Source organism: Mchenga conophoros, linkage group LG10 (genome assembly GCF_057382185.1).
Source record: "Mchenga conophoros isolate Kocher_MC1m ecotype Shallow Benthic linkage group LG10, M_conophoros_male_GT1.1, whole genome shotgun sequence".
NCBI lineage: Eukaryota > Metazoa > Chordata > Actinopteri > Cichliformes > Cichlidae > Mchenga > Mchenga conophoros.
The window spans coordinates 20,820,806-20,833,575 of record NC_140535.1 but is presented as its reverse complement, the minus strand read 5'-3'; the positions used below and the strand labels follow the sequence as shown (position 1 = coordinate 20,833,575).

Below are 12,770 nucleotides of genomic sequence, written 5' to 3'. Positions count from 1 at the left end.
AGTGCAAAAGTAACATGCCGAAACTCTGTTCAGACAGTGAATGGACTGATTTTTATGTAGCGCTTTTCTACTCTCCCAGATTACTCAAAGTGCCGGTTTGATACCAGATCCTGGCCAGACCTGCTTGCTATGTGGGCACTAACACACACACAGACACAGTTACTTTACCAACTGACCCCTGAGCTCCTAAGTGTCTCTCAAACCTCATTCAGGGATCCACTCCTCTACTTCACTGTTACTCCCTGAAAGCTCACTGTCCTCACTTTCTGAGGACAGAAAGTGCACATTCCCTTGGTTTCCTTGCATAAAAAGTTTTTACATCCATGTCCTGTAATTATGAGTAGATTGTAAAGTAAAAAACATTGACTATGATCATATAAATGCACACAAACACATCTCTACACACATATCCAAATGCATTATATTGCCTGAAAAAAATTGGGCTAACTGCGCAGTGTTGCCTTGAGGCAACAAATGAAAATGAACAGTTTTACAGTATAAATACATTTAAAAAAGTAGAACAAACAATCAAATATGCTTCTTAACATATTCATGCACATAAAAGTATTTTTAATATACATTTACTTCACTATAAACATGTAAAATAGTGATCTTTATCTTGCCTCCTAATGGAGATGTCTCTCATGTAGTGCAGCTTGCAGAAAGGGGCCCTGCCCCCCCCCCCCCCTAAATCAAAGTCACACCACCTTCAACTCATCATTTTATTGAAAAGAGATGTACCTGGTAGCATTGTTTGGAAAAAAAAGTTGGTTTTTTTTGAAGGGCCACTGTAAGGCATGAAAATGTGGTTTGTTGCCTCAGGGCAACGCTATGCAGTAGAGGGTTCTAATGTCACTATCAAGTAAAAATTTCAACTCTTCTCCAATGTTTTGATTCTACAAAAGTAATCACATCACTTAACTTTCCACCTTATAAACACCAGCACTACCATTGCAAGCATTTTACATGCTGATATTTGGCTTTCAGTCAAAGCAGTGTTTGCCTTTGTGCTGCCTCACAGAGAGACAAGCTGGCACAGCGAATTTATTAGAAATCGTGGATATGAAAAAGTTAAAAAAAAATGCATATATGTTTTGCTTTCTTCACTAAAAAAAACCCTCCTAGAAGAAAATTAGACCAAGATAAAATAATTGCATTCTGTTTTGAAATGATTATCAACACAGAGACAAAAAAATAGGTGAGACATTCAATGATTTTTTAGATACTATTGCTTTTTAAACACCCCATAATCACCTTGATCACAAATAATACGTGCATCCTAACAGACTTTTTGTGTTATCGTTGATTACATTTTGTTTAAGAAATAATCTCCATTCCTATGAAATTACTTGTTCTTTTATTGCAAACAGTCTTAACTCATAATGACATTAGACAATTCTACTTTAAATTCTATTTCAAAGGACATATTTCAAAGAAACACAAACATACACAATATATAGTGCAAACAAATGCTCACATCACTGCTAGTATTAAATTGTTATTTTGGATTTTCCTCGCCTTTTTAATAACCTTTTTAAAGATTCTTTTATTTCTTGTGTTTGCAGAACATAAATTATTGGGTTCAACATGGGAGGGAAGACCGAAGTCAAAGACAGGTTTATGATCCTAGCATTTGGTTGTATTTTTTCCATCAAAGTAAACGTAGTTAACAGTGGAATAAAATAGATTGCCACTAATGAAAGATGGCCAATGCATGTTTTAAAAGCCTTGAGCCCTTCTTGAAGTGTGGCCACTTTAACCAGCGTATAGCCAATATAAAGGTAACTTAACAGGATAAAAGCTAGAGGAAGCCAAAATATAATCACTGGGTACAAGCAAGCAATGACATAGCTGGGGAAATGGTCATTGCAAGCAAGTCGGTATATCTGACCATGGTCACAAAAATAACTATTAATAACCACAGATTTACAGAAAGAAAGTCTTGTAAGTAGTCCAACTGAAATTAATACAGCAATAATAGTAAAAACCCAAAGTGAGGCAATCAAAGAAAACATGAACCTGTGGGTCACCTTTACTTGATAGTGGAGTGGAAAGATGATGGCCACCATTCTGTCATACGAGAGTGCCACCAGATTAAATGACTGCAGTGACAGACAAGTGTAGCAAAAAAACAGGAATGTTAAACAATCGTTGTAGGGGATATAGTAGTGCCCAAACAGAAAGATGTCAAGAACCTTTGGCACCAGGGCAGTGTTACCAAACAGGTCCACAAATGCAAGGTTAAAAACTGCAATATACTTTGGAGTTCTCAGATTATGATCCAAGTATATTACAGCCATCACAACTGTGTTTCCCACCACAGAAACAATATAAACAAAAAATAGAAAGACATAATATAATGTTATGTTTGGGATTCCAGTTAAACCACCTATAATGAAAAATGCAGGATGTACAAAAGTTATATTTTTTCCAAGAGCTGAGTTGAATAACTCCATTGCAAAGATGCCTACAGCACAGTGGTGTCCACACAGATGCCTCTCCTTTGCGCTAGTATCATGACTCTATACTCTTATGTAGATGGAGGAAAGCACCTTACTCTCAGGGGGAAGAGCTCTGTTTATGTTTACCTGTTTTCAAAGAGGATGCTAAAGAGAAGCTGTCTTCTTCTGGATATCTGGTAAATAATGTGTTTAAATGCATTTAAATCATTAAATGTGAAGTTTATTTCAGTACATCTGAATGCAATCATGTTAAAAATATACACAGAACCGTCAATGCATTTTTTATATTTCATGTTGCAATTGGATGGATGATGTTTCAACTAGTTTACTGTTTTTATATGAGCAATTAGTGTAAGAAATAAACAGCAGTCAGGAAAGTGTGAAAAGATACACTTTATTATCACATCAGTCTATAACGTTGCACAACTACGACTTTGAAGTTTTGATAGAAATATTGTGATGAACACTAATTTTTTTTTTTTTTAATTTCCCCACTCGCCCATGTGGGCAGACTTTTAGCCTTCAATCTCAGGTTCTCTACCAGAGGCCTTGGAGGTTGAGGGTCTTTGCTGTCCCTAGGACTGTATTCTTCTGGACAGAGATCTCAGATGTCATTTCAGAATCAGAATCAGAATCAGAAAGGGTTTTATTGACAAATGTTGAGCAGGTTTACAACATTAGGAAATTGCTGCGGTGCTTCAGTGCAAACATACTGTCATAAATTACGCTTAGACATGAAAATAAAAATAAGAATAAGAATTAAAAGTGCTAAGTAGATAGATATATACATGAGTGCAGGTGGTGATCAGTGCCAAACATGGAATGATGCAGTGAACACAGCGTAGGGTCATGTGTTAGTGGTGGGAACAGTCATACGGTTATTATACACAGAACCGTCAATGCATTTTTTATATTTCATGTTGCAATTGGATGGATCTCCTCCTAGGATCTCCTTTTCTTTCTCAGGTTTCTGCTGCCTGAGATATTCACTAAGCACATAGTCAGTTGAATCTTTCTACGTAGCACTCTTAATTCTTATTCTCATGTATATATCTCATGTATATCTCATGCACATATCTTTCTTTCTACATAGCACTTTAATTCTTATTGTTTGCACTGAAGCACCGCAGCAAATTCCTAATGTTGTAAACCTCAACATCTGGCAATAAACCCATTCTGATTCTGATTCTGATTCTGAATCTTTGTTGTTTCAAATAACAAAGATAGCTGGATAGTGGTTCTGACATTCATTAGTCCTCGGCCTCCTTCCTTCCACTTAGCGTGCAATCTCATGGTGCTGGACCTGGCGTGAAACCCTCCATTTGTCGCAAGGAGATTTCTTTTCTTGATGTCAGTGGATTCCATTTCCTCTTCTGGCTAGCTTATTATCCCAGCAGGGTATCTATTAACTGGCAGGGCATAGATGTTGATTGTCCCATTCTTGCTCTTCTCATTCAGCTGACTCTTCAGGACTTGCCCGTCACTATGCAGGTATTTGCCAGTTGCAGCTTTCCTGGTGATCTTGTTTCGGTTCCCATTTGCCTGTGGGATTCCAAGACACTCATAACTATTCTCGATGTCTCCAATGTTGCCTTCTGGTTGTGCAATTTAGCGACCGTTGTCCCAATGGCCCCATGGTTATGGTTTGTTACCATCCAACCATGCTTCTCCAGTCCCAATGACGCTCATACAACATAACAGAGGTTAAAGAGGTATTTATAATCCTAGCATTTGAAGGTACTATATATAAATAAATATACATATACTAAGGAGGAAATCGATTTATTTTAATTAAAGATGACCTGTGCAGGTTTTAAAGCCTTCATTCTTCTCTATATGTATAAATTATTAAGAAAGAATGGCCAGTACTTAAACTATGTAAGATGCACAAAGGATATATTTTTCTGAACAGCTGAGTTTAAAAAAAAGAAAACATAAAAACTTTTTTTGTGTTAATCTTCTATAAAATCAAAGCCCTGTATTCTTTGTTCAGGCAAGCTTTGTTTAGTGAAGACTGGATCCACATAGATGCAACACTGTTCTGTCACTTACAGCAGCTGCCTGTTCCCCGGCATCTTCAAATCAGGTAATCTAAGCTTTATGCAGAGAATTTAGTGAATAGTGGTCACTAGGGCTGGGTATCGTCACTGATTTCTAGAATCGATTCAATTCCGATTCACAAGGTCCCGAATCGATTCGATCCACGATTCGATTTAATTCGATTCGATTCGATTCGATTTGAATCTGGGAAATTTTGACAGTCAGAAATATTATAATTCAGATCAGTACATTTACATATTTTTGTATCTATAAAAAGGAAGCTGACACACGCAAGACTTTATCAAAGGTGTGAGCGTCACAGCAGATGCCTTTGTGTCAAAGTAGCTGAGGATAAAACACAGAAAAACATGAAGGTGATTTTCCTGGCCTGGGATTTTATAAAAATATTCTGCAGTACATCAAAAACGAAAGAAAACCATTAATCAGCATATGAACATTACCTCTGAAGTTACAGGGGTTTTATTAGAGACACGGCGTTTTGCATTTTGCATAATTTTAAAAAGTTTACATTTGTTCAGTATTGAACAGCAGAAATTAGGTTTTCTTTTCGGAAGTATATAAAACGAAAAAAAAACGTAGGCCGACAGCGCTGTAAACAACGGTAGACTTGTGCCTAACAAGCAAGTGAATAATGAAGTACAGAGAGAGAGAAAGGGGTGGGAGGGAGAGAGAGAGAGAGAGAGAGAGAGCAAAACAGTAAAAGTCAGAGTGAATTCATGACGATGTTTATGTGAAGCGTAGTTTGGATCTTCTTTTGCTGCTGGTTCGGTCAATATTGTTTGGAGAGACATCAAACTAACAGCTTTAGAATCAGCGTATAAAGGGCGTGAACACAAAGCGCGGACCTGCCGACAGATCAGAATCAGCGAACTGTCGGCTTTCAGCCCCGACTGTGAGAAAGGCGACATCTAACTGATTCTGATCCGCGGGTTGCGCTGTGTGTCTAAGTCTTTGTGCAGAATCCGTGTTCCTGCTCTCATTTACTGTCTTAGCTGTTTGGTGGTTGTTGAAAGTTTGTGAGATTTCACCAGAGATTCTGGCATTTCGGGCAAAATAAATTTATATTAAAAAATCGATTCAGGATTTTACCCAAATTGTCACTAGGTGTAAATGTCCAAATGAATGTGAGTGTGAATGGTTGTTTGTCCCTGTGTGTTAGCCTTGCGACAGACTGGCGACCTGTCCAGGGTGTACCCCGCCTCTCGCCCTATGACAGCTGGGATAGGCTCCAGCGCCCCCCGCGACCCTGAAAAGGATAAGCGGAAGTGAATGGATGGATGGATTCAGGATTTTAATGAATCGATTTTACGTTATCCAAGCCAGAATCGATTTTAATCGATAAATCGATTATAAGAACCCACCCCTAGTGGTCACTAAGTAATGGCTGAGCTTGCTTGACATTTCTAGCTTTCTTTCAGTTTGGTCAGATCTTCACATTTTATTAAAAAATCGGTCAGACTTTTGTTAAAATGGTATTTGCAGTAATATATATACATTTTCATGACAGACAAAGGCAGGAGTACATGCTGAAATATTCTTAGATCAAACAATAAATAAATGTCTTTAGCAAGTTACTTTTAGTTTCAGTGTGAACTCTGATAAAACAAAGTATAGAAGAGAAAATATGTTTCTCTACATACCTGTTTCAAAAAAGTATACTTTAAACCAGTGGTTCCCAAACTTTTTTTGCTAGGCCCCACACCGAAAATGGAGATTTTTTAAAACTCATTTTTTTCCGTTTATGTGTGGACGAGGAATACAGAGTGTCACGCAACGTCAAAGGTATGTGCCTTTTTTCACGTCACGGTGTGCGCCACGTTTACATGAGATAAATTGCAGAATGGGAGATAAAGACAAAATACTGTTACTGTTAATCTTACTATCTTCTGGTTTTACACGCTTACATATACACACGCAGTTACTGTCCCTCCATTTAGAAAGGCAGAGGCGTCACGGTGTGATTATTTTACTGTAGTTGTTTTTTTTCATGTGTAATAATATTCAACATTGCTATTAATTCATTTTTCAAAAAACGCCTCTCTGTGCAAAATGGGTTTAAAAACATAAACAACTGTAGGATACTGTTTGTCTGTGATTTGAACAGCCCAGCGCGTGCTCCCGACACAAGGAAAACCAATTCTGCAGGGGAGACCTACCTCGGCACTTGTGCAGGTGAAACCAAAAAGAAGATATGCTTCACCATATTTTCTAGTCTTTGGCTTAGAATGAAGTTGGTTTGGAAACATATTCAGCTATGCTTCATCTCCTGCTTTGCGTTTCTGTGGGCGCCCCGTGCTAGCAGTGTCCAAGCGTTTTGTCCCCCCCCCCCCCCCCCCCCCGCAATGGCTCTGCGCCCCCCCCCCCCCCCTCCTAGGGGGTGGGCCCCACACTTTGGGAAGGTCTGCTTTAAATAATGGTTCATTATGTTCTAAAATGGCGACACTTACATTTAACCCAAGATTATTACAAAAAATTCATAAATCACAACATAAAACTCAAATAATTTTTCCTGATGTACATATAATGCATTGATATTAGAAAGATGCCCCAAATATCAAGCCTTTAGTATTCTTTCTAGAAAAACAAAATTCATTTTTCCCTTTTAATTTCTTTAATGAAAAACATTAAAAAAAACCCCAAACAAACTTCATATGCACAGCAGCTAGCTTTTGATTGTGGAAAGGTATAATGAAGAAAGGTTAGTCCTGCTGCTACTTTTTTCATTGGATACAGTTGCAATAATTTCTACATGTTAAGGGAAGGAATTACCCCTGCAGAATTCAATTAAGAAACATTCAAATAAAATATTAATTTACTTATTTTAGGATTTCCCACTTTAATTTTCAAATGGTTGTCCTTTTTAGTGTCATGGTTATATGTTACATTTTACAAATTACACACTGAATTATAAATGTTTTGCTACATGCGTTTCATTAAACTACAGCACTCTGTGTGATATTTGTATTTTAGCTTTTAACAACTTTTTCAAAGATTTTTTTATTTCTGCAGTTTGAAAGACATAGATTATTGGGTTTAACATGGGAGGCGTGACACTGGCTAAAGATAGGTTTACAATCCTTGCATTTGGATGCATTGTACTCCCAAAACTATAAACAACTAAAATAGGAATGAAATATATTGCCACTAATGAAAGGTGACCTGTACAGGTTTTCAAAGCCTTCACTCTTTCCTTACATGTAGAAATTCTTGACAAAGAATAACCTATACAGCAGTAACTTCCCAGGATAAATATCAGAGGAAGCCATAGAACAAAAGCTCTTGACCAAGCAGAAATTGTTTTGTTAGGGGTAACATCATTGCAGCTAAGCCGATATATAGGGCCATGGTCACAATAATAGCTATTAATAACCACAGATTCACAAAAATATAGTCTTGTGAGAAGGCCAACTGCAGTTCCTGTTAGAGCAATAGCAAGAAGCCAGAAAAAAGCAATCAAAGACAGAATGATTTTGTGGCTCGCTCTCATTTGATAGTGCAACGGGTACATGATAGCCATGATTCTGTCAAAGGACAGAACGACCAGATTAAAAGCTTGCATTGAAATTAAAGTGAAGCAGAAAAACATGAATGTCAAGCAGTTGTTGTAAGAAATATAATGATGGTTAAACAGAGAAATGTCAAGAACCTTTGGCACCAAAGCAGAGTTACTTAACAGGTCTGTAAATGCAAGATTAAAAACTGCAATATATTTAGGACTTCTTAATGTATGGTCAAAAATGATTATAAGCATCACAGCTGTGTTTCCCACCACTGAAAAAATGTAAATGAAACACAGAAAGACAAAGTAATACCTAATATTAGGTATGCCAACAAATCCACTTATTATAAAATTTGCTGGTTGCACAAAAGTGGTGTTTTTCTCAGCAGCTGAGTTTAAAAAATCCATTTCAAGACGTTTTTGTCGTCTTCTTTTTTTTCCAATTCAGCCAAGCTTTCTTTAGTGAAGCCTGCCTCTGAATAGAAGGAGAACAGCTTTGTGTTTTGTTCCTTATAGCAGCTATCTGTTCCCTTGTGGAAGTAACAGGGTGATTAAGGCTGAATACAGAAAGGCTAGGCAATAGGGGTAACTTAATAAGGGTCAAGCTTGTCTGACTATAGCAGAAAGTTTCTCAATTTCCTTACAGAAAAAAAACTCATATATAACTGCTAAAAAGCCCACAACAGTTATGATTAAAAACACAATATTACAGTTTTTCTCAAATGCTAAAACACAAAACCCAATCCTCTAAACCAAATGACCAGTTGTCTGAACACATTTAGTAAATCTAGCCGTCATTTACCAATATCATAAACACATGTCACATGAAGACACAATTCACAGAACACAATCCTCCGTTGTCATAAATCTAAACACATCTTTCCTTTAGTGATGTGTCCTGTGTGTCGAAACATCGAATATTGGTCGTGTCCAAATTCATGGGCTGCATCCTCCTGAGGTCACATTTGTAGACCGATTACGTCACAGCGACGCGCCGAAGGCTGTCCAAATTCGTAGACTCCTCCGAATGCAGCTGACAAATGCGTCCTCCTTTTCCCCGAATTTGAAGGATGGGTCGGGTGTGTCCTTCGTGGCCCATATCCCAGAATTCATAGCGCGGCCCAGCCAAACTCCAGTTTCCAACAATGGCGGCCGCTACTAAGTTTTAAAATTACTCTTACTAATCTTTCTGGGTCACAAAATAAACTTTTAACATATTTTCAGGCGAGAAAGTAGCTGTGTAAACATCAAATATCTGCTCGGTTTATCAAGATATCGCATATTTGCAAAAGTGCTTCGACGTTTTCGGAGACGTCTGCTACCAACCAGCTCGACAGCTAGTCGGGAGCTCGAGGGTCACTGAGGCCGCCGAGAACGGCACAACTCCTGGTACATCATTTTCAGATCACCGGGGACTTTCGCTACTCGGGTTAAACATAATATATAAGTCACTTAGACAACCTAAAAATGTTATTGTTTGGCTTTTTTCAGTGTTTTATTTGTTCGTGAGTAAATCGGTTTGGCTGAGATTAAAGTTATTAGATTAGATTAGATAAAATAAAAGTTTATTAATCCCCCGGGTGGGTTCCTCCTTGGTTTTTACACAGCTGAATAAACATCAAATAGAAAACTGATTAAACAGAAATATGAGACGGTCGAGAATTTACGCCAGTGTCCTGTTATATTTTAGATAGCAAGGAGCAGACGGCTGAGTTTATTAAACTCCACCGAGACAGCGGTGACGCTAATCAGAAGGCTAGACCGTCCAATTTCACAGCCGTTTACTCCCGCCCTACCCGACCTTCTGAGGACCCGGCCCACGTAGACCGCAAAGGCTGGGTCCTCAGGAGGATGCAGCCCATGAATTTGGACACGACCCGTGTGTCGGGTAATCTCGGGGGCGTTTTTGTGAAGCGCGTATCGAGGCTTGCTTTGATTACGTATGCAGTGACGTTCGAGGCCTCGCGGGCAGTCCGTACCACGTGACTGATTCAGGGACTGGTTCACCGATTCGCGCCAGATTCGAAATAAAGTGGGCAGAAAAACACAGCTGATTTCCCCATCACACTGTGTTGTGGAATTGGATTACGTACGTGTTACATAGTTACTTGAGCATTTCTTCTTCGATGGAACCAGCAAGGAAGAGATTTTTATGTAATTTTATCTCTCCTAATAAAGTATGCACACAGTAATAAATGTCACAAATGCTAAGCACCATAATATAAATAAACAACACTACAGATCCTATAATCTGATTTCTGTCTTTTAGTTTATTAAAAAAGCAAAGCACCAAACACTAGTTTGTGTCATTATCCAGATGTACATAAGCATGATTACACAGTTACTAGGAGCGGGTTTTGATCATCGATTAAAATCGATTCTAGCTTGGATAACGTGATATCGATTCATTAAAATCCTGAATCAATTTTTAATATAAATATTACTACATTTCAACAACCACCAAACAGCTAAAACAGTAAATGAGAGCAGGTACACCGATTCTGCACAAAGACGTAAACACAAAGCGCGGACCCGTTGACGCATCAGAATCAGTGAGATGTCGCCTTTCTCACCAGACAGTACGGACACGGTCGGGGCTGAAAGCCGACAGCTCACTGATTCTGATCCGTCGGCAGGTCCGTGCTTCGTGTTTACGCCTTTTTTGCGCTGATTGTGAAGCTGCAGGTTTTATTTCTATTCAAACAATATTGCCGAACCAGCAGCAAAAGGAGATCCAAACTACGCTTCACATAAACATCGTCATGAATTTCCTCTGACTTTTGCTGTTCCTCTGACTTTCACCAGGATAAAATCACACTTCATGCACAGCTTTCTCTCTCTCACACACACACTCTCTCTCTCTCTCTCTCAAGAACAGTTTCCCATCTTTTTACTTCCGAAAAGAAAACCTAATTTCTATGGAACGCCAGGACTGCCATAATGAATTAATTAAATACACCATTAAATAATTAATTAAATGTGGCAATAATTAATTAAAATTGGAATTAATTAATTAAATAAATAGTTATGACACATTTAATTAATTAATTATTGACACATTTAATTAATTATTTATGTTTTTCACATTTTAATTAATTATTGACACATTTAATTAATTATTGACACATTTCATTAATTATTGACACATTTAATTAATTATTTAATGATATATTTATTTATTTCATTTTGGCAGTCTTGGCGCCTGGCTCTCATCATGAAATAATTTTATCTGTCAGCCTCACCCATCAAACTCAGGGGGCGGGGTTAACGCTTATCGAGTCAAAACCATTGCTTTGGCCTGGTGGCCATTGTTTCTAGCACACAACAACCGGCATGTGGAAGCTAACAGAACTGAACTTTGAAAAACCCTGTTTGTGTGTTACCAAATACCGTTTTAATATTCTTTTAGCCGAGAATGTAGTGGTTTAATCTTCATGTGTCTGGTCGGTTTGTCAAGATACAGCCTCTTTGCAAAAGTGTTTCGATGATTTCGGAGATGTCTGCCCAGTCTCACGGCAAAGCGTGGGATAGACCCGCTCGCCTCGCAAGCAATCCCACCGACAAAGCGCAGGCCCCGGTACACAGCTGTAGTAACCCCCGCTGACTTCTTTTACTGAGGTTATATTTATCGGTGTTTTATTTCCTGATGTTCTTATGTGTCCTACGTGTTTCAGTCGCCAATTCTGAATTATAACTAACATTAAAAACATGTTTAAGGAGGAGAGAGAGCAAATAAATCTGTTTAACATCTGATCTTTGGGTTTTTGTTCAGTAATCAGCGTGACCTGTGTATAAACACATAAAAGAGATAACGTTGGTGTTTCCGTCATGTACTGCTGGCTTTAACTGTACAAAGGTTGTTCGACACTATGAAACACATACAGACTAATATTTTTATTGTGAATATTAATCATGCTGACCTTGCTCTGTACACCACGCAGCGAGGTCAGCATATCCACGATATCCTCAGCTCCATGAGTTAACACAAAGTTTCCCAGCTGACTATCTAACTTCCAACTATTCCAGAGACGTGAAAATATACAGCATAAAGAAAAGTGTAAGAGACTCAGCAGCAGATTAGAATAACAGTTATACATTTAATAAATCACCAAATGAATCCAAGAAACGAGCAAACCTGTTCCGACAATTTGAGTTTGTATTCCCTCAGCTGCAGACTCGCTGCTGTTTAAATGTTTGAAAAGGAAGATTAGATATAAAAAACGTCAAACATAGACTCAGTCTGCCTTCACATTTGATATGAGGCCAGCACGTATAGTGGCCTCAGCAGGCTATTACTGAAATACACGTGCTATATCATAAACTATGATATAAATAGGGAGGTCCTATTAACATGTTTAGTTTTAAAGGACACCTTCCTGCCTTTAGTCTCATTCATGAGCAGTATTAGTTTTCTTCTAACATCCAGAAGTCTGCACAATGTGTTTCATAGTTTGTAACAAGCCTTTGACAGGTAAACATAACATGACCGAAAAAGCAAAAAAAAAGAAAAAAAAAAGAGAGAGAGTGTTGACATAAGAAGAGAAAATGCTCTCAATTATGGAGACAGGCAAATGGTTCATTTATGTTTGATGTGTGTTTATTCCTCCCTAAATATCGTCGGTGAAGTTTGCCATGCACGTCAGATTTTCCTGCGCATTTTTATACGTCTGCCAACAGAGAGAGAAAAAAAAAAAATCACATTCTAACAGACAGCTGGTGCTTAGAATACAGTTGAATAACTATTAAAA

The 12,770-nt window shown here is 38.1% G+C and overlaps 2 protein-coding genes across 2 annotated transcripts; both read right to left on the bottom strand.

Annotated features, from left to right (window-relative positions):
• Positions 1-1,490: 1,490 nt before the first annotated feature.
• On the bottom strand, positions 1,491-2,456 carry LOC146565832 (olfactory receptor 1E16-like). The gene has a single exon (XM_085290172.1). The coding sequence runs from the start codon at positions 2,454-2,456 to the stop codon at positions 1,491-1,493; it is 966 nt and encodes a 321-aa protein (XP_085146298.1).
• Positions 2,457-7,461: 5,005 nt separating this feature from the next.
• LOC146565831 (olfactory receptor 1C1-like) lies at positions 7,462-8,430 on the bottom strand. The gene has a single exon (XM_085287960.1). It carries the CDS (start codon positions 8,428-8,430, stop codon positions 7,462-7,464), a length of 969 nt encoding a protein of 322 aa, XP_085144086.1.
• Between the last annotated feature and the right edge of the window lie 4,340 nt (positions 8,431-12,770).